The sequence below is a fragment of the Chiloscyllium punctatum genome, chromosome 7 (assembly GCF_047496795.1).
Source record: "Chiloscyllium punctatum isolate Juve2018m chromosome 7, sChiPun1.3, whole genome shotgun sequence".
In the NCBI taxonomy this organism is placed as follows: domain Eukaryota; kingdom Metazoa; phylum Chordata; class Chondrichthyes; order Orectolobiformes; family Hemiscylliidae; genus Chiloscyllium; species Chiloscyllium punctatum.
Window position 1 is genome coordinate 108,973,809 of NC_092745.1, and position 26,829 is coordinate 109,000,637.

At 38.4% G+C, this 26,829-nt stretch overlaps 2 protein-coding genes across 4 annotated transcripts; both read right to left on the minus strand.

Moving 5' to 3' along the window:
* Positions 1 to 9,837: 9,837 nt before the first annotated feature.
* Positions 9,838 to 13,066, minus strand: LOC140480031 (transmembrane protein 125-like). Of its 3 annotated transcripts, none has more exons than XM_072574568.1 (2): positions 12,906 to 13,066; positions 9,838 to 12,306 (listed from the first exon to the last, which is right to left on the minus strand). In XM_072574568.1, the coding sequence occupies exon 2, from the start codon at positions 10,998 to 11,000 to the stop codon at positions 10,338 to 10,340; it is 663 nt and encodes a 220-aa protein (XP_072430669.1). In that variant the 5' UTR covers positions 11,001 to 12,306; positions 12,906 to 13,066; the 3' UTR covers positions 9,838 to 10,337. The 3 variants fall into 3 exon arrangements, with proteins under 3 accessions (XP_072430669.1, XP_072430667.1, XP_072430668.1); XM_072574566.1 differs by having other exon boundaries at positions 12,860 to 13,066; XM_072574567.1 differs by lacking the exon at positions 12,906 to 13,066 and adding an exon at positions 12,805 to 12,862.
* A 4,705-nt stretch (positions 13,067 to 17,771) lies between these two features.
* LOC140480032 (transmembrane protein 125-like) lies at positions 17,772 to 25,520 on the minus strand. Its single transcript, XM_072574570.1, has one exon. It carries the CDS (start codon positions 24,213 to 24,215, stop codon positions 23,553 to 23,555), a length of 663 nt encoding a protein of 220 aa, XP_072430671.1. The 5' UTR covers positions 24,216 to 25,520; the 3' UTR covers positions 17,772 to 23,552.
* Between the last annotated feature and the right edge of the window lie 1,309 nt (positions 25,521 to 26,829).

Sequence of the window (26,829 nt, forward strand, 5' to 3'; positions counted from 1 at the left end):
GTTATTGCAAGTTATTGTTGTTGAAAGAATCTAGTTGTTTTGAAGCTTTTACCAACAAAGTTGATCGATCTCAACAACAGCCAAGTCATAACTCAGAATAAATTGCTGTTGTGCTATTCCTTAATTGAATAGCTATTATGTACAATTTTGATCATGCCATCTTTGAAATAATACTCAGCCATTAATAAACCTTTACAAAGGAATTACAATAGTGAGTCAAGGACTTGGGAGGTTTTTCAATCTTAGTAGAGGTTTCAGGATTCAATATATTGCTCACGGAATATGGATCACAAAAGGACAGAATTCTATCACGGGGAAAGGCAGGTAAAATAAAACAACAAAACTTCGAATTGAATGTACTCTGGATACTGCAGCTCCATTTTAAAGTATGCAAGGTAGGTCAGATCAGCATGTCTCATTAACCTGTTTTTTTTTGCTTTTTCCTTCTTGGGGTATTTGTGTAATGTGGATATGGTTTATACACAAAGTTATAAGTTTTTTAATTCAACCCATTTTTCTAATGTTGTTAGGATGTTGTTACACGCCTCTGTATCAGGTGGGACTTGAACACAGGCCTTCTGTAGGTACATTACCATTGTACCACAAGAGGGCATTTCACAAAACTAAAAACACCTCTGTAAATGGAGATGCTTGGAGAGAAATCTGAGAAAGGAAATTCATTTGGTGGGAGAGGCTCTACCTTAATTCAGGCACTTGACTCCATTTGTCTCTTAATTAGGCAGCGAAGACCCAAAAAGCCTACTACCAGCTGTGACCTAGAGTCTCCAGGGATTGACAGTAAACTAGCAATAAGGTGAACCACAGGGCTGCAGCCCACAAGTTTACGTTAAGTAGAGTTTTGAGATAACCTTGGATGCTCCTACATAATTTAGTTTACCTTGGGAACATGGTCAACTTTTTAAGAAATAAAAATGTTGCGATGCAGTAAATATATAGGAAATGTCTTTACTTTCAAATCTGTCAACTCGTTACAATGGGCTGACCTTGTACAGTAAAAGGCATTGAAACATGTAGGAGTTAGCTATAGAAAACCTCAGTAGTCTTTCTCTGTTTAGTGTGCTGTATTCAGGCGGCTCAATTATCTTGTCAATGCAAATGTTTTTTTTTGTGTGTGTGCTGCAGTGTGAACTTCATTTTTTACAGCGTGGGCAGGCATTCATTAGACTCTTCAGTGTCATCTTCCTTTTCTTCCATTCGTACATTCTGTGTACTTTCTGATACATATCCTCAAAAATGCATTAAATCTTCCAGGGAATTTTGTTAGCCTCATACGGCACAGGTCATGTCTTGACATTCACAAAGCAAAGTGCTTTCTTGATCTTTTATATCACAAGAAGTGGAGGCTTTTCAGTGCCCTTCATGTTGGTGTATCCTCTTTATAGCAATATGTTATTTGCTTCATTTGGCATCATTATACGTTGCACCTTTAAATGCTAAAGAACAACTGGGTAAAAGACAGTTAACCAGTCTGGTTTCATCTATTAGAAGTATCCTGTGGACACTCATTCGGGACATGTGAGACTGTTTTTGTAGCCATTGTTGCAGTCTTGCCTGTGACTTTGTGCATTAATGTGGCCTGACTCCAATTCTGGATTTGTAGACATTGTCAAATGACCAAGAGTGCACAACTTGGCTAATCGGAAGTTACCAGTCCAGACCTTCAGTCCACATCCTTCTATTGGCTTTTCTATTTTGCTGATGAACATGACCAACAATGTCTGCACAAGCAGTTTCAAGATATGCCAACTTAAATCGTTACTTTATCACTGCAAGATGAATAATCTGGTATCAACAGCCTAGGAGAAAATTCATGGGAGTGTTTACTACAAAAAGGTTTTTTTGTAAAGTTTGTGTTTATTTATTCTGAAAATATTTGGAGGTGAGACAAAAAAGCCATTTTGACTAAATGGCGTGATTGGAGGCAGAAGGTCATAATTTAAAGTTTCCATGATAATATCCATCAAGGTTTATTATTACTGATACATAGAATGTGGCCATTCTTGGTGAAATCTGTATCTATTGTTCATCCATAATTACTCTTGATGGGGGTTGTGGTGAGTTACTTTCTAATACTGCTGGCTGTGTGATGTATCTACTATGCTGTTAGGGATCAGTTCCAGGATTTTGACTTGGATACAGTGAAGGAACTGTGATATTTTTCAACAGCAGTATGGTGTGTGACTTGAAGAGGAATTGCAGCCATGGTGTTCTAGTGTGCTTGTCACTGTCGTTATTCCAAATGGTCGAGATTGTGAAATTTAGAGGTGCTGCTAAAGAAGTCTTGATGAGTTAATTGCTGCAGTTCATCGTGTAGATGGTACACACTGCTGTCGCTCTTTCAGTGGTGGAGGGAGTGAATGTTGAATGTGGTGGATTGATTACAAGTCAAGTGGATCGCTATGTCTGGTAATGATGATGACTTTCTTGAGTATTCTTAGGAGTTGCAGTCTTCCAGGCAAAGGGAGAATACTCAGGTGGATTGTGGACAAGCTCTGGAAAGTCAAAATATGGCAGAATTCCCAGTCTCCAGCCAGCTCTTGTAGCCACAGCATTTGTATAGTTGGTCCAATTAAATTTGTGGTCAGTGCTGTTCCCAGGATGATAATGATGAGGGGATTCAGTGACAGTACTGCCTACTATCAAATGAAGAAGTGGTTAGTTTATGGATTGTTGGAGATAGCCAATACTTAAGGCTCTTATTTGGAATTAAAGACATAATGTGCAAGATCCAACTAAACTCTGCAAGCAATTTTTTGGCCCTGAACAGAACAAATAGATCACTAAAAAAAACTATACCCTAACCTGTAAAATTATTGAGAACTTCATGAGAGGTCAAGGGTTGTGCTCCCTCGGAATAAAATGCCCACACCTGGCAGTTTGCTGTGGTATTTGTGAACTTACTGGAATTTCTGTATTCACTAAACACAACATCATGGAATTATGTTCTGAAAGAATGGATTATAGTGGCAAACAGTGGAACTTTAAAATGATTCCATTCAAACATTTCATTGTTTGGGGAAATAGGGTTTGTTGCTATGCACGTCTAACAGTGGAAAGAATCTTGGCCCCCTGAAGAGTGGAGTTGTGGACATGCCTGGGCAGAGATCAGTTATTGTTACAAAATTCAGATCAGTGTGCCCTACAATGTTCTGAAACGTCTATGTACTAATCTCAAGTCATTTGCGAAAGCCATCGGTGATATGTGGAATTGTATAAATGGCAATGTTCAACACCCATATAAACTACTCAGTCTAACTTGCTGCTGCTGATGTTTCTTTTCCAGTGGAACTTCCTTTCAATCTTCTTTCAATTCAATCCACGAAATATTCTATTCCATTCTTCTTCCTGTGTACATCTTTCTTTCCCTTCAATGCTATTCACCTCAACTGCTCCTTGTGACAGCAAGCTCCATAACAGCCCTCTCGGTGAAAAGATTTATTCTGAATTTCCTGTTAGATTTATTATATACTAACCTGCATTTGTGGCCCTGAAGCCTGGCCTCCCTCACACCTAGCAATGACTTATTTTTGTCGACTCTGTCAAAGTTATTCATCAACATCACAACCTCAACAGGTTATTCCTCAGTCTTTTGCTAAGAGGTGCCACCCTGTTCAATATTCTTTAGTGGGGACAACTTCCCACCTATTACATGTTGGTGTGGAACACAAAACAGGAGTGCAAAATGCATGATTATAAAAATCAGCTGTTTCTTAGTAATATAAAATCCTGTAGATTCTATGTATACAGGCAAATAAAACATTTACTAATTTTTGGCTTGCATGCACTTGATTCAAACATTCAAAAAAATAATTTGCAAACTATTTGATATGATGATGAGCTCTCCTACATTTTAATTTACTGCAGGGGGTAACAGTATGGCAAGCTGAATGATTTCCAAAACTAGTAATTCATTCTCATTGTGCGACTCTTAAAGATTTGGCTGTTTTTTCATTGGCCTGTGGTAGTTTTACAATCACCTGTTGGGCTGCACAAGGAATTGAGTAGATGGTTCTATAATCAAACTGAAGTGTTTAATCCTATTGGGTGTTCTCCTGGCTATCACTATGACAACTGAGTACAGCTATCCAGATACGAAACAAACCTTCAACTGCAAATTCCCAATCATATTATAAAGATAAGATTGTGGAGCTATTGCTAGAACAAACTAAATGTTTTAAGATGCTGGAAATCTGCAAAGAGATCAGAAAATGCTGGAACTGGAAATACCTTTGGCAGCATCTGGGGAGAGAGAACAGGTTAACTAGTCAGGGCTCGGTGAAAGAGCTTGACAGATAAGACCTGTGCTGGCTGGAGTTGTTCTTCCAGGCTCAGGAAGAAAAGAATGATGTTGTTAAAATATCACTTTGGGCCTCATCTTCCAAACTAGCTCACAGGGGAAGAAAAGTCCTCCATTGCTTTTTTTTTCTGGCTCGTAAGACAAAATTGAAGTTGGATCCTACAGACATCTTCAAGAACTGACAAACACATATTGTAAACCATCAGTAAGCCCCATTCCTTCAGGCTTGAGTGGATGACCTGACCATATGAGCAGTTGAGCAGATTGAAATTGTGGAAAAGCGATTGTTGGTAATTATAGTAACTGAGTAGATAAGTGCCCTCTTGCCTGTTGTCTTCTGAGTAAGTAGGATTACTTGTATCTTAGTTCTTCTTATATTGTAACTAATTCCACTTGTACTTTGAATGTGCCCTACACTCCATTTTGAAAGTGAACATCTAGCTACACCTTATCAAGCACCAAAACCATCCCCTAAATATCTAAAAGCTGTTGATTCAGTTAGATAAAGAGGATAGGGGGAGGCTTATGTTCAGTATCATCATCTGGGCCTGTTATTGTGCTGTAAATACTTTCTATTGTAAATACTATAGATAGTTATTATTGATGAAAATTAGTCCTCAATTTTCTTCTGGAATGTGGTGCTGAAATAGTAATTATAAGCTCATCCCATTTTGTAACTTTCCTTGAAAGGTTATCCACCTTTCTTGTGCAATCACATATTATAAGAAATTCGCATAATAGTAGCACCATTTAAACTGATGGAGCCTGAATCGCGTTATAACCAATACATGCTTTTATAGTTTGTGCTTTAGAAACCGTGTCCCCAATTCATCTGTTGTATTGAATTCACACGTGTTATAGCAGAATGACCTGTAAACTAGAAATTCATTTGTCAGCGAGGAAACTACTCACAGTAGAAACATAGAGTCCTGACAGCGCACAGAATAAGCCATTCAGTCCATTGATTCTACCCATCCCATCTCTGTATTTCCCATGGTTAATTCACCTACTCTGCACATCCCTGGACACTTTGGGTGATTTAGCATGGCCAATCCACCTAACCTACCCATCTTTGGACTATGGGAGGAAATCAGATCACCCAGGGTGAACACGCAAACTCTACACAGACAGACAGTCATGCAAGGCTGCAATCAAACCCAAGTCCCTGGTGCTGGAAGGCAGCAATGTTTACCACTGCGCCACCATGCTGCTCCACAGTTGGGTCGCTGATCATTCAGGTTTGTCATCTCTCAGACTACCAGGACACTAATGCAACCAACATCTTCAAGGCCATAAAACAAAATTTGTGTTTTTCCTCACTTTATAACAAATCGATGGAAGTGCTCAAAGATATTGGAGATGGAGAATAAAAGTGTATTTCACTGACAGCTGGAAAATGAAGAGTTTGCTGTCTTGCCAGTAGGGAGAATGGAGCAATGAGTGGGTGTCCGATGATCTCTGCAGCCTGTGTCTTACTGCACAACAAGACAGCAGTAGTCAAAGCAAGGATATTTGGAAAAAAATAGACAGATTGTTTGCTTCATGTTTTTGATCTGTAAACCTGTGCACTCTTCTAAACTAAGAGCTGGGAAGTTAAAATTTTTATCAGGAGAGATATAAAAGTGAGTGAATTAATCAGAGTATTAGCATAGATTGCTCTAAAAGCATCAGCTAAAGGTTTTGGTTTAAACAAGGTACTCACTAGATTCTGCAAAGGGACAGAGACCAGTTGGATCGTTGATGGATAGATGAGACCTTTTACTTGTAATTTTTGTACCATCTGTAAATTTCAGCAGACTTCATGTATTTTAGGGGACCATGTGTGGGGAAAGTATCAGTGAGGACAGTTGGAATCACCTGTAGAGTATCAGGTTGGACAAGAGTTTGTTGAATCACACGTTCAAAGATGTGGTCACTTCAAAAGCAGAGGGTGTTCAAGAAAGTATGTGAATGGCCATCTGGAAAAGTAGGAAGAAACAGGAAGTGTTTGGGTGTATGCCATTCTTAAATTGGTACTCAACTTTGGACACTGTTTGGAATGATGCTCAGGATGATGATACCTGGAAGGAGTGCAGTTCAGCCTATGGGATCAACTGGAAAAGGGAGGCAAGAGCAAACCAAAGAAATACAGTTGTAATAGGAGATTTCACAGTTACAGGAATGGACAGGCAGTAACCATGGTAAACCCCAATCTGATTGGTTAACTTTTTGGTGCCAGGATAAAGGACTTCACAGAGAAGATCCAGAATATTCAGAAGTGACTGAGTCAACAAATGTGGTACACATTTATAGAAAGAAAGACCAAGTACTGAGGTCTGACAAACAGATTTTCAGGAGTTAGTGATGAAGTTTAAAACAGGACTTCAAGGAGTAATCATCTTTGCCAAACATGGGTCAGACTAGAATTAGAAATATGGGCAAAATCAATGTGTCACTTGATGAATTGTGCAGGAGGGAGAGCTTCATATTTTTGGAGCACCGGAATCAGTTCTGGAGCAGAGTATTCGGAAGTTATGGGTTACGCTTCAATGGAATTTGAATTAATGTACTCGCAGCAAGGTCGACTAGTGTGGTTGAGAAAGGATTAAATTAAATTGATGGGGATTGACATCAAAGTAGAAATGAGGAATAACCATAAGACCATTAGACCATAAGACGCAGGAGTGAAAGTAAGGCCATTTGGCCTATCGAATCCACTCCACCATTTAATTATGGCTGATGGACATTTCAACTCCACTTACCTGTACTTTCCCTATAGCCCTTAATTCCTTGCGAGATCAAGAATTTATCAATCTCTGCCTTGAAGACATTTAACGTCCCAGCCTCCACTGCTCTCTGTGGCAATGAATTCCACAGGCCCACCATTCTCTGAATGGTCTCCTTATTTCCATTCTAAATTGACCCCCTCTTAATTTTAAGGCTGTGCCCACAGGTCCTAGTCTCCCCACCTAACGGAAACAGCTTTCCACCGTCCACCCTTTCTAAGCTATGCATTATCTTGTAAGTTTCTATTAGATATCCTCTCAACCTTCTGAACTCTAATGAATACAATCCCAGGATTCTCAGCTGTTTATCGTATGTTAGACCTACCATTCCAGGGCTCATCCGTGTGAATCTCTGCTGTATATGCCCTAGTGCCAATATTCCTTCCTGAGGTGTGGCATCAAAATTGGACACAATAAAGGGACCTAACTAGAGCTTTATAAGCACATCGCAGAAACACATTGCTGCTTTTATATTCCAACCCTCTTGAGATAAATGACAACACTACATTCGCTTTCTTAGTCACGGACTCAACCTGCAAGTTAACCTTTAGAGAATCCTGGACTAGTACTCCCAGATCCCTTTGTACTTTGGTTTTGTGAATTTTCTCATTGTTTAGAAAATAATCCATGCCTGTATTTTTTTTCCCAAAGTGCAAGACCTCGCATTTACTCATGTTGAATTTCACCAGCCATTTCCTGGACCACTCTCCTAAACTGTTGAAGTCTTTCTTCAGCCTCCCCAGCTCCTCAGTACTACCTGCCTTTCCACCTAACTTCGTATAATTGGCAAACTTCACCAGAATGTCCTCAGTCCCTTCATTATATTATTAATGTTCACTCTATATATTAAAGTTATATATATAACTAATATATTGCTCTACAGAAGGAAGTAATACTATATTAGACTAGAATAACTAAGAAGGATTAAATGGAATGCAAAGATGTATCTAAAATACACAAAATGTGGTGATTAATTTTAGTGAGATATGGAAGGACTAAGTGTTTAAAGTTCAAGAATACAAATATTCAGGAGAGACAGGGTAGTGGAAATGGGAGATCGGGTTACAGTAGAGAGAAAACATTGAGGATTACAAAAAAAAGGATGTCTTGAGGGGGCAAAACCCAAACCCATTTAGTTAGAGTTCAGAAAAAGGGAATAACTACACTTTTGAGGGAATTCTTTCAGCCTCCAAATAGTGACACAGAAAGAGAAATTATAGAAATGTAATAATGAGACTACAGATGATTATGTTGCATGACTTCAACTTTCCAAATGTCATTTGGAATAATTTTAGTGCAAAGGAAAAGGAAGAATTTCAGGAGAATTTCCTTGCTGGTATTTTCTTCATCCAACTGAGCAGGGGACATCACTGGAGCTAGTGCTAAGCAATGAGATGGGTCAAGTGGACCAAGTGCCTTTGGAAAAACACTTGGCTAATGGCAGTCATCATATCTGGATTAGTAATGGAGAAAACACAAGGAATAATCTGAAGTAGAATATTTAAATTGGAAGAGGGCTGACTTTAATTAGGTAAAAGGGGATCTAACCACAGTAAAATGCAAAGATTGATGGGAAAATGTATAAATGAACAATGTGTCAGCTTCAGACTCTTGAAGTTCCAGCAAGGGTAAGAAGTAAGGGATCCAAAGCCAGGTCTCAGTGGACGATAAGGGAAATAAATGATGATGATGAAACAATAAAACAAAGGGGAGATGGAGCATATCAGGTGAATTTTCCAAACAAGAACTAAGCCAAATACAATATAATGAGACGGGAAGTGAAGTGGAAAATAATACCAGCAAAGAGAGAATATAAGAATAATGCTCAACATAGAAGGAAATAAAAAACAAAATCTTCTACCGACATATAAATAGTAACTGGGTAGTAATCAATTGTGGATTCTATAAAGCACAAAGAAAGTAATTATTCTTAGATGCACAGGGCAAGGCAAAATTACTTAACGGGTACTTTGTATCTATATTCAGCAAGGAAGAGGAGTCTGGCAACACATCAGTGGAACTGGAGATAACAGAGATCATGGAGGGGTGAAAATTAATTGGAAAGATGCAGTTAAAAGGGTTTGCTTTGAATGGATAAATCTGGATGGCTTGCATCCTATATCATTAAAGGAGGTGGGAGTGGAAATACAGGAGGACTTGGCATAATTTCCTAACATTCCCTTGATACGAGGGGAGGTGCCAAAGCTTTGAAAAATGGTATGAGGAAAATAACCTTGCACAAGTACCCAAAGAGAGTGGGGAATGGGACAGCTCAGGTTGCTCTACAGAGCAGTAAGGGTTTGCTGTGTTGTAATGACTCTCTGACACTATGATCTAATAAAGTACACGTGACACTGCAAACATTCTGACAAATCGAGCACTCTTGCAATACCAACAAAAATAGTGAACAATATAACACTCAACCAACATGTTAATGAAAATGCTGAACATGGAACAGCCAAGTAAAATGTTAACTAAAGCAACAGTCGATATTTCACTCTAAGTAAAATATTATCAAAAAGTGAGTTATGCAGTAACACAGCTGCATGTCAACAAACATTGGAGTAATATCTCATTTCAAGAACACAGTAAAGCAAATAATAAATGACCAAGATCACCTTTCTTTATCAAACCAGTGAACAATGTAACAGGTACAGAATCATGAAGTGAATGTGGTTATACCAGGTCAAGCAGATTAGATGACAGAAATTCACAAGTTACTAGAAGAAGAGACAGACTCATTCCACTCTTAAATATTTAACAATTGCATTTATTATCAACAGTAAAATCATGACTGATGTTATTGACAGTTATAGAAAAATGTGCTTGTGTTTCCATTAGTCTTGATTCACTCTGTAAAGTGCTTTTGCAATGTGTGAGTACCACTCATGACAGCTACAGTTGTGAGGTAACAATAATGTGCAATAGCTATTCATTCACCAATGAGTTAATACGTACATCTGCAGATATCAAAACCTTCACAACTCAGCTTTCACGTTAATTTAATTCTAATTTTACCTGTTCAGCTAATAATAATTACTAAATGTGAAGATTTATAAATCTGTGTTACAAATTAGACTCCAATGAATCACAATCTATACTGGCCTGCATTAATTACTATAGTTAAGGAGTGTTTTGTGCAGTTAACCTGTGAGTTTCTTCTGTTTTCACCATAAACTGTGCACCAACAAGCCCAGCCTGATTAGTCTTCTCAACGTAAGAGGGACTCCTGCTGAAGTCAGTCAGTTCCGGTTTTATATTAGGTTGGCTGTACTGGAGGAAAATTCCCTTGGCCTCCCCTCTGCATTGCCTGATGATATCATGTAAACAGTTGGGACCCCTCTGTTCGAGGAGCTGGATGCTATATGGGGGCAGAATTTGAAGATTAAACTGTAGACCAGGAGTGAGAGGAGGATAATGTATCCAGCTAATGTAATGGCAACACCTGCAATTAACATGTCACTCCAGGATCTACCCGAAGGATAAGGATCAGAATGTGCCAGGATTATCAATGCATGGCCACAGATTAGTATTATTAATCCAGCAACTAAAATAATCAAATAATCTATTAAGCCTCCACTCCTTAATTTGTCAATCTGGGATCGGCTCCTCATGCAATTCATGTCCTGGATGGCAGAGCTCATCAGTTGTTTCAAAAGAATGCAGAGAGCTAAAAGACACAGGACAGTTCCCACTCCCAGCCTCCATTCACTCGATTTACTGGTAGCTGTAGATAATAGAACAATTCCTCCCAACCCAGTTCCGAGGATCAAGATCACAGCCACAGAATAGCACAGGATCGATCTTTTAAGATCTTGGAACCACCATAATTCCACCTGATCCTCTAGGATACTCTGCTGGATTCGGGAACGACTTGCTGGGAAATTGCCAGACATGATCTCAGAAAGCTCAGGCATTTGGTAATATTGTCCCACCAACAGCCATAAGAAAAAAAAAGAATCAAGTTATTAAATATGCAAAAAAACTCCAAGAATCCTGTACAAAGATTAATCCTACACCAGAAACCTTCAACGCTGCCTAGATGCACATAGTTAAGACACCTAAGCAGGTGTTTTTTACATGATAGATTTACCAAGGCATAAATCTCAGGAATTTCATACTTTACACTCAGGTAAAGTCTTCAATTTGCTGTAGATATTCTAAATTTCAATTATAACATGGAAGGATTTCAGTGTTATCTTTCACATACAGGGTCCTCAGGCGTTCCTCAGGAGCTCAGAATAAAACAGTCCTGGACGCATGGTTCAACTATTATTTAAACATAATGAGTTGTGGATACTGGAGATCTGAAACTATTATTCGTTGCTTTGGTAGCCAAAGGTGCTTGATATTGTAAAGCGCAGGATTTCACTGTCGAGTGACATAAAACGTTATCCTCTCAGGTCAACCAGTGGCAATACAGCACGTTTCCTTGAAAGTCTATCTCTGCTTTGCTTCTTTCAATACTGCCGTTGTTTGTTTAACGTCTCTCACAGTGCAGTTCAAGAAAGCTGATTTTCTGAGTCTAGAAGTTTCCCAGAAGAAACACTAGATGAAATCAAACTCCCAGGTTGTTGACTGAAGCTGTTCGACGTCTCTTCAGCAGTCCAGTGCTGCCCCCAGGGTCAAATCTATCGCAGATTTAACAATCACAAAATAGCTGTATGGAGGTGGGGTCGAAATTTCACATTGGCTGCAAGTCTCAGTATAGGGTTAATATCTTATGTGAAGTTAACTATCAAACAGCCAGTTCTATCCAACCCTGATGTGCAGCAAAAGAACGGTTTTACTCAGGGATGCAATTTATGTGTCAGGTACAGACTTAAATGTGCAGTACTCACTCCAGTTCCACGGGGCAATTGAGGTTTATCACCGGAATTAAATGACAGTCTCTTTGTTCTTGAGCCTCGGACGTTCGTTCTGCTGTAATCAGGTACAGTTTGGAGTGGATATGCTTCCTATTATACAGTGCCCCGATCATTTGCAGCCTCTCACAGGTTAAGGTGTTTAATTTCCAGCTTTTCTTTCAGATCAGTTACTCCGGACTCGAAGCAGGTAATTCATCCCCGTAAAGCGTTCATTCTGGAGAGTGGCCGGCTGGTAAACGATCACCGTCCAGGGTAAATCCATCGGTCATTATCACCATAGTGGTTTATATGCGCCAGGAGTTTCTCCCTGCCTTCAGGTAAATCTCCAGTCAACAGGTCCTGACTCCGCCCCTCTCTACATCCAACCAAAAAAAAAGACAGCTTTCGATTATCTGTTTTTAGACCATTTCCAGCGAGGCTTCTCCAACAACTCCGAGGAACGCACAGCTCCTTGTGCAGGTAATCGCCACTGGACAACTTGCTCTTTCTGAAACTTCCTGGTCGAATGTGTGCCCCAACTTTCACCTTTCACCAACAACCTTTCACCTGCAATTTCGATGTAAAGTGAAAGTGCAGGAAGCACGTCGAACGTTATAATCCATTATTGTTTAAAATCCCAGAACCATAACGATATATGCCCAAATACAAATATTTCCAACAGTAACTATTTATATAAAATTGTTACTAAATCTCAGGTGGAGTACTGCCGAATATCTTAAGCAATTGTATTTTTTTTCCTGTAATAAAGAAACATAGTGGACAATATACCTCATAGTAATATAATATTACTTCTCAAATTAAACAAAATGTAAACTATATTGACTAGGTTCCCGATCAAATCATACACACACACTTGCTTTGTTTTCTCACTGCTATGAGCTTCAGTTGGTTTTCACATTCTACTTTACCTCTGATCGCTGGCCTGTGAATATCATCTTTGTGCATCAAACAAACCCTTTCTGTAGTAACTGTGCAGCTGGATATGGTGGTAGCAATATTACAACAAAGGGTATGCTCTGTCGAACTGGATTGTCATCTGGTACCAACTCTCCATAGTTCTCTTATATAATGAATAATGGAGTCCTTTGGGTTTCACTGTTGTGTTAAACAAAATACCAGGCCATGTGATTCAATGGTTGAGTGCTGTTCTCGATGTAATATTACTAATATATGTCAGTGATATTGTTGGAGATTTCCTGACAGGAACATGGAACACCTGCAACATGCCTATTTATTGCCCTAATAGTCATCAGGTTGTGGATCACTGGATATTCAGCCAATTGAACCATTGAATCATTACACAGAAGAATGCCATTGGCCACTGTGCCTCGGTGGGCGCTTTGTGAGTTATCAAATCAATTACTGCTTTTTCCCAGTATCTCTGCAAATTTTACCACTTTTAGTATTTATTTCTCTTTCAAAAGTTATTACTGAATCTCATTCGCAGTGCATTCCAGACTGTGCATTTCAGATCAAACAAACCAACCTTTTATTTTAGAAAGTATCTGTCTAGACATTTCATGACACTCTTCTAGAGCAGTAGGGACTTAAACCTGATCCTCCTGGCTCAGAAGTAGGGACATTACCACTACACCACAAAGACCCTCAGATCAATCTTTTACCAATTATCACAAATCCAAGCCACCTAGTTATCCTGTATTTATGCTATCAAAGTTCCTTTTAACATTATTATAATGCTTGTGGAGAGCCCTAAACTAAAATCCCCTCCAATTAGCAACACCGTTTCATCTTGTGTACGTTAGATGTTTGACACAAATCAAACTTAACGTTAATGAAACATGAATTAAGAGAAAATTATACTTCAAACAAAAGGTAAATTTGACTTTATTTGGTCAGTAGAGCACAGATAGATATTACAAAATCATAAGTACCTTCATCTCTTCCTGTACAAATGTGACATGAAATTTAATCTCACAATCATTCCATCTCAATTGATTCAGCCTTGAAGCCTCTCAGTCCCTGGATACATTTAGCACCTACTAGGTACTGGTTTACTAACGTCTTCTCGTGTTCTGTTGGATCATATCAGTGTTGATAGCCTAACTCTCTTGATTTCCATTTCAAATAACCAATCAACAATACCTCGTTCACGATCTGATAATCTGATACAAACTCTCATCTCATTTTCATGCCTGAGCTATTTGCATTACTATTTAGAATTCAATCCATTTTAGTTCACCTGTATGTCATTTCTGAAAGAACTTCTGGAATTATATTTTTAATCTTCTAGCCAAACAGAAAGCCAACTTTTATTTTGAACTTTCTAAAATCAAATTATATTGTGCTCTTTTCTGTCTGTCTTTTCTTTTTGTGTCTACTTCACTATACTGATTACCTTCACCCTCCATCTCTCCTGCTAGAAGCTAGTAGTCCTCTCTGTACAATCACACAGTTTCTGTCTTAACCTCCTGTTTGTTTATACCATTTTCAGGTCAAAGATTGCCATGTCACACGGACAAGTATTTCTTAATATCCAAGAAAATGACAACTGATGCAAAATCTTAAAAACCCTTTCCAAAGATTCTTGAAAACAATTGCCAATTTGTCAAATGTTTTAAAGGACTGGCAAATTTTCTTCACTGTTCTACTTAAGGATTAAAGGTTGCTATAACCTTCTCTGCTCTATGAAGAACAGTCATAGCTTCTCTACTGCCTCCACATAATGGAACTCCTGTAACTCTTGTGGCATTCTAATAAACCTTCCCTGCACCCTTTCCAATGCTCTGACATCTCTCAGGTGCAATATACTGAAATGATGATCACAGCTCGTGATTTGTAGTGATTTAGCATAAATTTCTTGCTCCTGTATTTTATGGCTGTTCACAAAGACAAAAATTTTGTATGATTTTTAATAACCTTCTCAACTTCAAAGTTATCTTAAAACCACCCCCTAGATTTGTCTGTTCTGTATCTCTTTAAAATTATGCCATTCAGAATGTATTGCCTACCCTGAAGATCACTGACCAGCAGATTAGGATGTCATCATGTGTTTATCAATCAACATCAGCAGTAAACCGTGCACTTAGATGGTATTACAAGACCTAGAAATGATTTCAAACAATTTGAACAGTTTAACAGAATTTTAATGATCACCACCAATAGTTGTAAAGTGGGAACTGTTTCTTTGTTGGAATTTCCTTCAAACCTTCTAATATAATCACAACTTCCAGTTTTATCCTGGTTATGCATGTGATTTTCTTTTCCATATTCAATTACCTTAATGCATTTCTGATAATAATCTTCACAATTTGCAAAAATAAAACTTGGTTACATGATCAACTGTTTTCTGTAATAAAGTTTAGATTTATCTGCCTTAACAATTCTTGTTCACTTAAGAGCTAGCTGTAGTTTCAATGCTCCTTGCTGAATTGTTTCCAATGCATCCCCTGCCATGATCAACCTCAACTTCCCTCCGAAATGTGGGATAATTATGTTTACGAATTATAGCTGTACATTACTGCTGATGGTGACCTGAAGTACGCAGTAGCTATATTATTCTGCATTCTTTGTGAAAACTTTCCAAAAGGTTTCTTAAAACAGCGATGGGTGCATTGTTCTAAGTAATGATGTATGCAATTGATGTACACAATAAAGCTTTTGTGTTATTCTGAGATGCATAGAACTAGGCATCTGCAAAGCAATCCACACTAAAGAAAAATAGTTCATACATCATACTGATGTTGTCTTAACTATCAAATTATACCTGTGTGTTTCTGATTTTTTGAGACACAGAAATTCCAACATTGAACTTTTATAAGACAGATGACCAAAAGTTTAGTTGAGCAAGTGTGTTTGATGGAGCATCTTACAGGAGGTGAGGCAGGTGGAATGACAAAGAATATTTAGTAGTTCATGACTTGCTGTACTCAGTCCATAAAGACATTGCCATAAAGAGATGTCACTTACATTTAGATTACACTCCCTACAGTGTGGAAACAGGCCATTTTGGCCCAACAGGTCCACACCGACCCTCCATAGAGTAACCCACCCAGACCCATTTTCGTCTGACTAATACACTAACAGTATAGGCAATTTAGCATGGCCGGTTCACCTAATCTGCGCATCTTTGAACTGTGGGAAGATACCAGAGCACCCAGAGGAAACCCACACAGGCACAGGGAGAATGTGCAAACTCTACGTATACAGTGACCTGAGGTTGAAATCAAACCTGGGCCCCGGCACTGTGAGGCAGCAGTGCTAACCACTGAGCCACCATGCTGCCCCCTATTTATTTTGAAATAAGCCTAAAGCTAATGCCAGGACACTTGATGTAATTACTACTTTTGTAAGTTCAGATATGTAAGTGGAAAGTTTTGTGATAGTTGTGTGGTAGACAGTTTTGAGAAGAGGAAGAAATATATGGAGAAAAATTGGGGATACTACTATTACTATTGAGACACGGTGAGGCACGGTGGCACAGTGGTTAGCACTGCTACCTCACAGCGCCGGAGACCCGGGTTCAATTCCAGCCTCAGGCGACTGACTGTGTGGAGTTTGCACATTCTCCCCGTGTCTGCGTGGGTTTCCTCCGGGTGCTCCGGTTTCCTCCCACAGTCCAAAGATGTGCAGGTCAGGTGAATTGGCCATGCTAAATTGCCTGTAGTGTTAGGTAAGGGGTAGATGTAGGGGTATGGGTGGGTTGCGCTTCGGCGGGGCGGTGTGGACTTGTTGGGCCGAAGGGCCTGTTTCCACACTGTAAGTAATCTAATCTAATATAAACTGAGGAATCTACATCATGTAGCTGTCATGGATTTCCAATAGCAAAGCATTTTAATCAAATCAGAAATACTTTCACAAACATCTGTTTTATTATAGCTAACAGCCTGAATCTCCATTGTAGATTGAATGTTACAGTCCGACCAAAAGTAATTGCTATAATTCATTCCTGTGCAACCAGTGACTGGAGTTCTAGAAAACTGCAAACCCTATGGAGTTGAACTTTAATGGATGGATAAAATGATGGAAAAGGAGCATCAGAACTGTCACAAAAATTAGACATGCATAGATTGCTATTTTAGCAAGGTTTCCATTTTCTAATGTTAATGGTAGACTGAACACACAACAAAACCAAGTCATAGGTCATTATTCTTTAATTAGAAGACACACTTGATCTCACTGACTGCTATGTTTCAGGTTGTGAGTAAGGCAATGACTAAGATCTATATGGCTGCCAGCTTTCCCAATTCAGTTTATGCGCCTTTATTCCAAGACTTTTGGTATCACCAGAACTCTTTGAACATGGGACTAAATGTGGCATTAGTTCCTTAGGGACCATGCTAATGATCTGATTACATTTAGGTTGAAATCTCTGTGCTCCAAAAGATCAGAGGAACACAAGTGTAATTAGCTAGTTCAGGCAATTTTAAAAACAATAAAAGATAACTACCCATCTTGATGAAGGGCTCTTTTTACTTGAATTACTCCAAAAAAATGAGCTGCTTGATGCACCTCAAAAACCCTCAAGAGCTAATTTATTGCCCTGTTGATTAGCCAGAGAGATACTCAGATTAGAATTACCAGAGCGGGGGTGGAGGGAGAGGTTGATTGTGAGCCTTTTACAATGGGAATCCTGCAGCAGCTGCAAAAAGAGATTGTGCTGTCTATGGCCAAGAACTAAAGTCACCTTGGAATTTGTAAAGGTATTAGAATTGCAACTCAAAATGTGAGTATGGAATCTCCTGAAATCAACCACATCAACTGAAGAAAACCACACAAACAAAAATACAACATTTGCAGTCACAAACACTGAAATCTACTCAAAACTATAAATTGTGGACAACTTAAACTTTGTTCATCTGCATTAAATGTAAATTTGGATATGTGTGCTGAAAGCAGAATGAAACAATAAAATGCATTAACATCTTTTTCAAATTACACACTTCAGCTGAAGCCATTGCACAACATTTATTTGTTCGTCTTTGTAACATAACAACCTCACAGCAATACTCAGTTCGACAGCAATCCCAAGTTAGATTAATAATTAAATAGAATCAAATCAGGTAAGTACTTGAACAAGAGCATGTCAATTTGATAATTAAATTTTAGCCCAAGTTGAAGGTAATAAAAATTGGCTATTTTGTTTTACAACAATGGAAAAATTTCACTGCTTAGGCACATGGCAACCCCCACAATTTACAAGGTGAGTTTCAATCCTGTTTAACTCTAGACTGAGTACAGCAAGTCATGAACTACTAAAAGTTCTTTGCCTTTCCACCTGTCTCACCTCCTGTAAGATACTCCATCAAACACACCTGCTTAACTAAGCTGTTGGTTACCTGTCTTTATACAAGTTAAGTGGCACAGTGTCAAATCTTGTTTCAAGAACATTCATGAAAAGTGCCTTAGGATGTTTTATCAGATTACATGGAAGTTGCCAATGCCCATACAGTACAGAAACAGGTTTGTGTGTGTGCTTATACCATACATGAGCTAACAATCTTCATGTAACTCTATATCTTTCAGAAATCTATTCCTGGGAAGCTGGTGGTTGATTAGCACCAATGAACAACCCTGAGAAGATCAGAGGTCAAAATGCCCAATTACTGGCCAGATAAAGAAGAAACACATGATGAGGGGTACATTGTGAAAAGTTGGTTAGTTGAAGCAATAGATTTTCTGAGGTTCATATTCAACAAGTTGGATTCAGTGAAAAATGAACCAATAAATGATTGTTATGGAATGTTAAAATTCAAGATTTATTATCCTCAAGGAACATGAAACATTATACTTTATCAATTATTTTTCTTTTGTTTCCTGTCACCAAACATTTAATCAGTTCCACTTTTCAGAAGTTTGAAGAACTAAAACACTTAAGATATTTGTCCACTCTTGACTAGACTGTTACAAAGCCCCTGACCCATCTCCTACGTTCTTTCATCACTAAAATTGAGGTGCAACTTTACTGCTGTGTCTTAACTCCCACCAAGTCCCAGTCACCTATCACTAGCTTCATTAGCCTGCATTCAAGCAACACTTCCATCTTAAAATCTATTTTCTTGTTTTCAAATCCTTGGCCTTCTCTATCTCTGTCATCTCTTCTAGGCTGCAACTTTCTAAGAAGTTTGCACTTATTTAGTACTGGCAAGTTATCTCCAATTTTAATCGCTCCATCATTGTTGACTATGGTTTCTGTTGCTGCAAACTCTGGAGTCTCTCCACTTCTCCATCTTATTTTCCTTCTTTAAAACACTCCTTTGACAAAGGTTTTGATTTTCTAACCTAACATCCCGTCATGTGACCTAATGTCAATTTTGGTTTATAATGTCGTTGTAAAACAACGTGGGTCATGATATTTCCTGGGATGGAGCAGTTTAGAGATGAAGAGAGACTGTATAAATATAAAGTACTGTTGTTGTTGAAGAGTAGCAATGTGAAGGTGAGGCAGGGAATGGTGTCTGTATGAACAAAGGAGATGGACTGAGTGTATCCATAATACTTTGGCAATTTATGAAAATTGTCATGATGACTGATCAGAACCCCAAAATACTTAGAGATATTGAACTGTTAATTGCAATGCATTTTTTAAAAAGAGGACATACAACTAAAAGATGACTGCAGATGTAGATTCAATGGCTGTCTGTAGAGGACCCTGGAGGTGCCAAGAGACCTTAAAATTGTAATCCTTCAATAGGAGAGAGACAAATCAAAACAAACTGGACAGTAACATTCTGTGGTGCAAAGATAATGAGGGCTGACTACCACCTCTCAAGTGAAAACTGTCTTCTGCTGAATCTATGCCAAACTTCAGACACGTTTGTGTCTTCCCCTTTCAAGAAAACACAAGAACAGAGATGAAAGGCCCTCTCTGTGTTAGTGGGCTTGTATGTTTGAACACAACAGCATAGGGGGCAGCTTTTAAACATCCTTGTTACAAGTAAAAACAAAACTAACTTAACTCACCGATGCCAGTGTGACTGCAGTCAAAGTGAAAAAGGTCAATGTCTATTCTGCAAAACCAACCTCCTTGAAGTCAACTTTGTGCCAATCGACCTTTTGCCTATCAATGTATATGCAACTAGTACCAACCAACACAATAGTCACAATGCCCCATCATCTACTCTGCATGGAACGCAGACACTGATCCATACATCTTTCTTAACTTCTTTCCTTTTATTTTTGACTCACTTCTTATTTTTAATTTGTGTGTATGTTTTACACACGAGGGAGCATGCAGAGGAGATTCACTAGGACGTTGCCTGGGATGGAGCAGGTTAGAGATGAAGAGAGGTTAGATAAGCTTGTGTCATTTTCTTTAGAGCAGAGAAGGCTGAGAGGGAACCTGACTGAGATCATAAGATTAAGAGGTACATGGACACGATGGATAGAAAACAGCTATCAGGCATCTGATAATGGCTCAATGACTAAAGTGGGCCACAGAGATGGGCATCTAAATGTCTGTCATACCCACTGGGTGATTTGAAAATGACAATACCTGGTACTTAAGAATTGCAATTGAACCATTTCATCAAGTGTAAAATAAACATTTTTCCTTTTAGTTTACTAATTAATAGCCCAAACGATTATGCTTTTGTTGATGCACAATGCTAAATTCAGCTTAGGAAACAGGTAAATTTGTTGTTAAATTCCAGTTCACCTGTGCATACAGGTAACCCTCATAATTATGCATGTTGCTGTGGTTATTTTAAAATTATTAATTCCTCTCCTAAAGATGTAGTTCTGATTAAAAAGGTCAGAGTTCAGCTCTGACTGTAAATATTCTAATGTATAAATCACACATACAGAGTACATCTAATACAATAAATCACTGGTAATTGATCTACAATGATATCAGATTTCTTTTAGATTTCTGATCAACAATCATTGATTCATGTCACAGGAGCATCCTCCATGAGGATTCAAGAAACAGTTAGATTTGTTAAAGCCCAATAGCTCAGCTCATCCATTGCTGTAGAATAGACAATGACTGTTCTAATAAAATCATGTGATCATGACAGTCAACAGAGAGAAGTGTATCTGAGCCTTTCGGTGATGGGACTACGTGATTAACATTATTCAGTCATCAGTACCAAAATCACCGCCCAGTACTTAATGTAAATAACTAAATTATCCTAATCATTTAACAACAATTATTGTATGATGTTCATTTTCATTATTTTAATTTATCATTGCAGCCATAACCTCAAGTTGCTTAATCTACTGCAATGAATTTGTATTTGAGAAATGGCACAGTACCTGTGTATGCGTGTATTTCAGAATACAACAGGATCTTGATCAGATGGACCGATGGGCCGAGGAATGGCAGATTGAGTTAATTTAGATAAATGTGAGATGTTGCATTTTGGTAAGGCAAATCAGGGCATGATTTATGCAGTTAATGGTAGGGTCCTGGGGAGTGTTGCCAAACAAAGAGACTTTGGGATGGGTGTTGTTGAAGGTGGAGTCACAGGTAGACAGCTAGTGAAGAAAATGTTTTGTACGCATGCCTTTATTGGTTATTATATTGAGTGTAGGAGTTGGGATATCATGTTGCAGTTGTACAGGACATTGGTTAGGCCACTTTTTGAACCCTGCATTCAGTTCTGGTCTCCCTGCTATAGGAAAGATATTGTTAAACTTGAAGGGGTGCAGAAAAGATTTACAAGGATGTTGCCAGGGCTGGAAGGTTTGAGCTATAGGGAGAGGCTGAATAGGCTGGGGTTATTTCCCCTGGAACACCAGAGGCATTATAGAATGGGTGACCTTATAAAATCATGAGGGTTGTGAATAAGGTGAATAGCCAAGGTTACTTTGTTTTCCCAGGTTAGGGGAGTCCAAAACTAGAAGGCATAAATTTAAGGTGAGAAGGGAAGATTTTAAAAGGGGCCTATGGAGCAAATGTTTCATGCAGAGAGTGTTGCGTGTATGGAATGAGCTACCAGAGGAAGTGGTGGAAGCTGGTACAATTACAACATTTAAAAGACATCCGGATGGGTACATGAATAGGAAGGGTTTAGAGGGTTATGGGCCAAATGCTGGGAAATGGGACTATATTAATTTAGGATATCTTGTTTCCGTGCTGTACCACTCTGTGACTTTATCACTCAGTGTATCTGCAGCCCAGCCCTACCTCTTCTATTCTTTCCACTGTCTTTATGCTGTCAAGCAGCTTTTTCAGCAGTCAGTGTGGTAATGTTAAACATGAAAACATGACAAGCATAAGATTTGTTTAAACCTCCTGCAATACTGCAAATAGTGGAAGACAAATTGTTGTAAAAGATTAAAATAAATCATAGATTGGTTGAGTTGTCCAAAGCTGCCACAGAAGTATAAACTATATAAAGATTGCCCATTAATTCATACATTACTTATACCATATTAAAGGCTCATTAAAATACACAATAAAAGTTCCCAAAAGCCACCAATAACACAAGATAGGTAACACCCATCAGTATCCATTATAAAGAATAAACATATAATGTCTTCGTGATTATATTTACATTCTGTTGGGATCACAAGTTTAAAATATATTGTATACAATTTAGGCTGAGGTCTAAAACTGTTCTGCATTAAAATATCAACATGTCAAAAGATCAGGAAAATAAATCGTACTCATACCAGTGAGGGAAGATTACTGTTGGAATCATTCAGTGTCCAAAGTTTGATTATAGGAATATATTCTCAAATGAAACATGAAACCGATTCAAAACACTGGTATATCAATAATTATTGAAATAACTGTTTCTAGGCCCAAAAATAAATGACCTATTGGAGCACTTTGATTTAGCTCCACCCCAAGGATCTCTAAATATTCCATAGTAAGTTCAGAAACCATGTATTAGTGTCAACAGACTTCTGTGACCAAGTGTTGGAGGTCAATCTATGCTTAGTTTGGATTACTGTAAACACAAGAATTAGCTCACTCTATACACTTCTTTGTGTGGCTCTGTCCATCCATGTAAAGAACCTTAGCCTGCATTTATCCATTTGCAAATGATCTGCTTACATACTTTGTGCATGCACATACAACTTTTTGTTAGGTATTCAAATATATTCGATGTAAAATACTTGGCTAAGTAAAAAATACTGTTCTTTGTTTTATAGGATCAAACTGATAGACCAATCTAGATTTAGGCAGCACTAGCTTCACTTTCCCCATTCTTTAGTTAGTTGAAGGGATTTAAAACTGAAGTCCAGAAAATTAACCTGCTTTTATACAGACCAAATAAAGCTCATACTTAAATAACAATTTTACTTTCTGTGTACATTCATTTTTAATTTGTGCATTCACACAAATGAAAGCTACAGTAATGCTTTCATAAGAATCTACAATTACCTGCTTATGCTTCCATGAAGTTGATTTATTATGAATTACAGAAGCAACCCTTATAACTTTTATCTCATTCACATTTTAGTCACTAATGTCTGTGTATTCAGCAGACAGACAATAAGTGTTACAGCTTATCATTATCAACTCAGTTCTAGTTATTACAGTTGATAAAAAAAGGTATATTATAGCTTTAAATTATTTTCACATATTTAATCAGATCATTCTTTGCAGTTATTCCATGATTAGAATGTCAAAAATCACTCAAATAAATTCACTTTGTGCACTAATCTCAACCTCGTGATGGAGTCAGTTAGTTATATCAGATTGGCAGTACTAGAGGAGAAACCCCCTTGCCTTCTCTCTGAGTTACCTCCAGATATGGTATAAATACTTGGGGCCCTTCTGTTTGTGGACCTAGATGCTAAATGGGGACAAAGCTTGAATATTATAACATAGAGAAAGAGTGAAAGGAGAATAATGGACCCAGCCACAGTGAGAATCACTCCAGCAATTAACATATCATTCCAGATTTGACCTGAAGGATAGGGATCAGCATTTGCTAGGATTATTAGTACATAACCACTGGTTAATGTCATGAATCCAGTGAATAAAATAACCAAATAATCAATTAACCCTCCAATCCTTAACCTATCAATCTGAGCTCGACCCCTTACACAGTTCATATCCTGTACAGCAGAGGTCAGCAGATGTTTAAAAAGGATAACTAAAGTTAATAAACACAGGAAAATGCCTACTCCCAATCTCCATTCTCCAGATTTACTAGTAACTGTGGAGATTAAGATAATTCCCCCCACTCCAGTTGCTAGGATCAAGACTAATGCCACAGAATAACATAAGATGGATCTTTTAGCATCTTGGAACCACCACAATTCGATCTGATCATCCAAAATACTTTGTTGAATCTGGGAACGATTTGCTGGAAAACGGTCAGACCTGATCTCAGAAAGTTCAGACATTTGGAAAAGCTGTTCACAAATAATCAAAATGAAAAAAATATTGAGACCAAGCCTCCAAAATTTAAGGTTTTAAATTAGCAAACAGTAAATCTCAAAAGCCCAGGAAAATAATATTCTAAATTCAAATCTTCAATTCAGTCCAGATTCTCAGTTAAGACGTTGAACAAGCAATCAGGAGTCTAATCGAACTGTTCTTATGTCTATTGGGATCTCACGGCAGAGTTTTCAGGAATTACGTAGAAAGATCATTCCACAATAAAGCAAGTGCTTCAATTCAGGATGTTGTAGACATTTGAAATCACAAGTTTGACACATTTTGTGCGGTATATAATTTTTAAAACAGCATAACCAGGATTTTCTTCATATCACAGAATCACAGTTCAACACAAACCAATAAATTTCAGCTGAATTTGAGGATGTTCTTTCACTCTAGAGTCACATGAATAATTCCAAAGTTTCACAAGTCAGAAACTATGTTGTGTTTACTTAGGGGAACACTTCTTTACTTCTCGATCTCCGTTATGCTTCTGTCAAAAATGAGGTTTATATGTTTCAATCTGTGGTTTAGGAAAGGTCCAAATCTTCAGCTTGATTTTTTTCAGGTAAAGACTAGGAACCAAAGGCTGTGACCCTAAAGTTATCCAGAGAAAATTAACACAGTTGTCGAATCAAAAACCATTGAAGCTGTATTCCACTGTGTTTTGACTTGCTGTAGTGGCTGTTCCCTCAGGGATTACATATCTCTCATTCATACAATATTAAATTACTTACTCATTCCTTGAGGTCTTGTGTAATTTTGGACATCTTCAGATGAATTTCTAGTTCCCTGTTATGTACATATTTACTGTAGAAAAGAGTTGCACCTCCCCAGCTCAGTTTCATTTCCAACAGGTATAACCTGTTATACAAGTGAGAGATTTTTCTCGCTCAGAGTTTGATGCATGTATTCCAAATGCTGGTGACCTTCTCCTCTGAAATTAATATAAAATACACAATCTTCAAACTTTCTTCTTCTCATTTAAGCCACTCTGTTACAGTCTTCTCACCAATGAGTCTCTTTTCTGTTTAGAGCATCTGTTCCAGCCTCTGCAAGTGGAGTTTTCATTTCCTGGTCCCATGCAGGTGAATTCTTTCAATTTCTTTAAGAACTTATTCAAGTGGCTCAAACTTATTGAAGCAGGAGTCACTTGAGTCTCAATCTCAACACCAAGATGTATAGGATCTTGATTCTCAGCCTGTGTTTTGGGATTTTTCCAGTTCACTTTAGTCTCCTTGTTCCAGGGTTTTGCTTCTGGTAAATCTCTTGTGATTATATTTTGACTCCACCTTCTACTGCTCTTATGTAGGCTTATGGGTTTGTCCGCATAGGTATTTAAAAGGGAAGGGCTACTTGCACTGCTGATCTGAATCTCATTTCTGTTGTATACTTTGATATTAAGATTATAATAGGACTAAATATTATTTGCTGCATGTACATTTCCATTGCTTGTCTGATCGTCTTTTATGTAGGTTTAGGTTAATTCAAGTTTTCACTGGAATAGGTAGTTGATTTACTACAGCTTAAAGACAGTAAAATCCATTGGTAAATATCAAATAAAGTATGCACATTCTTATAAATACTTCCAGTATTTAGAACATAGAACTGTACAACACAGGAACGGGCTCTTCATGATGCCAAATTAAACTAATCCCCTCTGCCTGCTCTCAGTCCATATTATATTAGATTCTCTACAGTATGGAAACAGGCTCTTCAGCCCAACAAGTCCACACTAACCCTCTGAAGAGTAACCCACCCAGACCCATTCCCCTATCCAATACTTACCCCTGACGTGGCAATTTAGCATGGCCAATTCACCTGACAGGCACATCTTTTGGATTGTGGGCGGAAACCAGAGCACCCAGAGGAAACCTACACAGACACAGGGAGAATGTGCAAACTCCACACAGTCGCCCAAGGTGGGAATTGAACCAGGGTCCCTGGCACTGTGAGGCAGCAGTGTTAACCACTGAGCCACTGTATTCATATGCTTATCTCAAAATCCAGTGAATGGCCCGATCGTATCTGCCTCCACCACTACCCCTAGCACTGTGTTCCAGACTCCTACCACTCCCTGTGTAAAAAATTTGCCCCTCACATCTCCTTTGAACTCTCACCTTAACTGCATGCCCCCTAGTTTTAGACATTTCAGCTCTGGGAAAAAAATTCTGACCATCAATCCTATCTATGCATCTCATAATTTTATAGACTTCCATCAAGTCTCCCCTCACCTCCACCGCTCCAGAGAAAACAACCCAAGTTTTTCCAAACTCTCCTTATAGCTCATAACTTTTAATTCCAGCAACATCCTGGTAAACCTCTTCTGCACCCTCTCCAAAGCCTCCACATCCTTCCTGAAATATGGTGACCAGAATTGAATGCAGTACTCTAAGTGTGGCCTAACTAAAATCTTATAAAGCTGCAATATGACACCCTGAGCTGAAAAATGTGTTGCTGGAAAAGCACAGCAGGTCAGGCAGCATCAAAGGAGCAGGAGAATCGATGTTTCGGGCATAAGCCCTTCTTCAGGAAGCCCTTCTTCTCCTGCTCCTTTGATGCTGCCTGACCTGCTGCGCT

Coding starts and splice junctions, on each gene's coding strand:
- LOC140480031 (XM_072574568.1), bottom strand. CDS start 11,000: ATGCCTGAGCTTTCTGAGATCATGTCTGGCAATTTCCCAGCAAGTCGT.
- LOC140480032 (XM_072574570.1), bottom strand. CDS start 24,215: ATGTCTGAACTTTCTGAGATCAGGTCTGACCGTTTTCCAGCAAATCGT.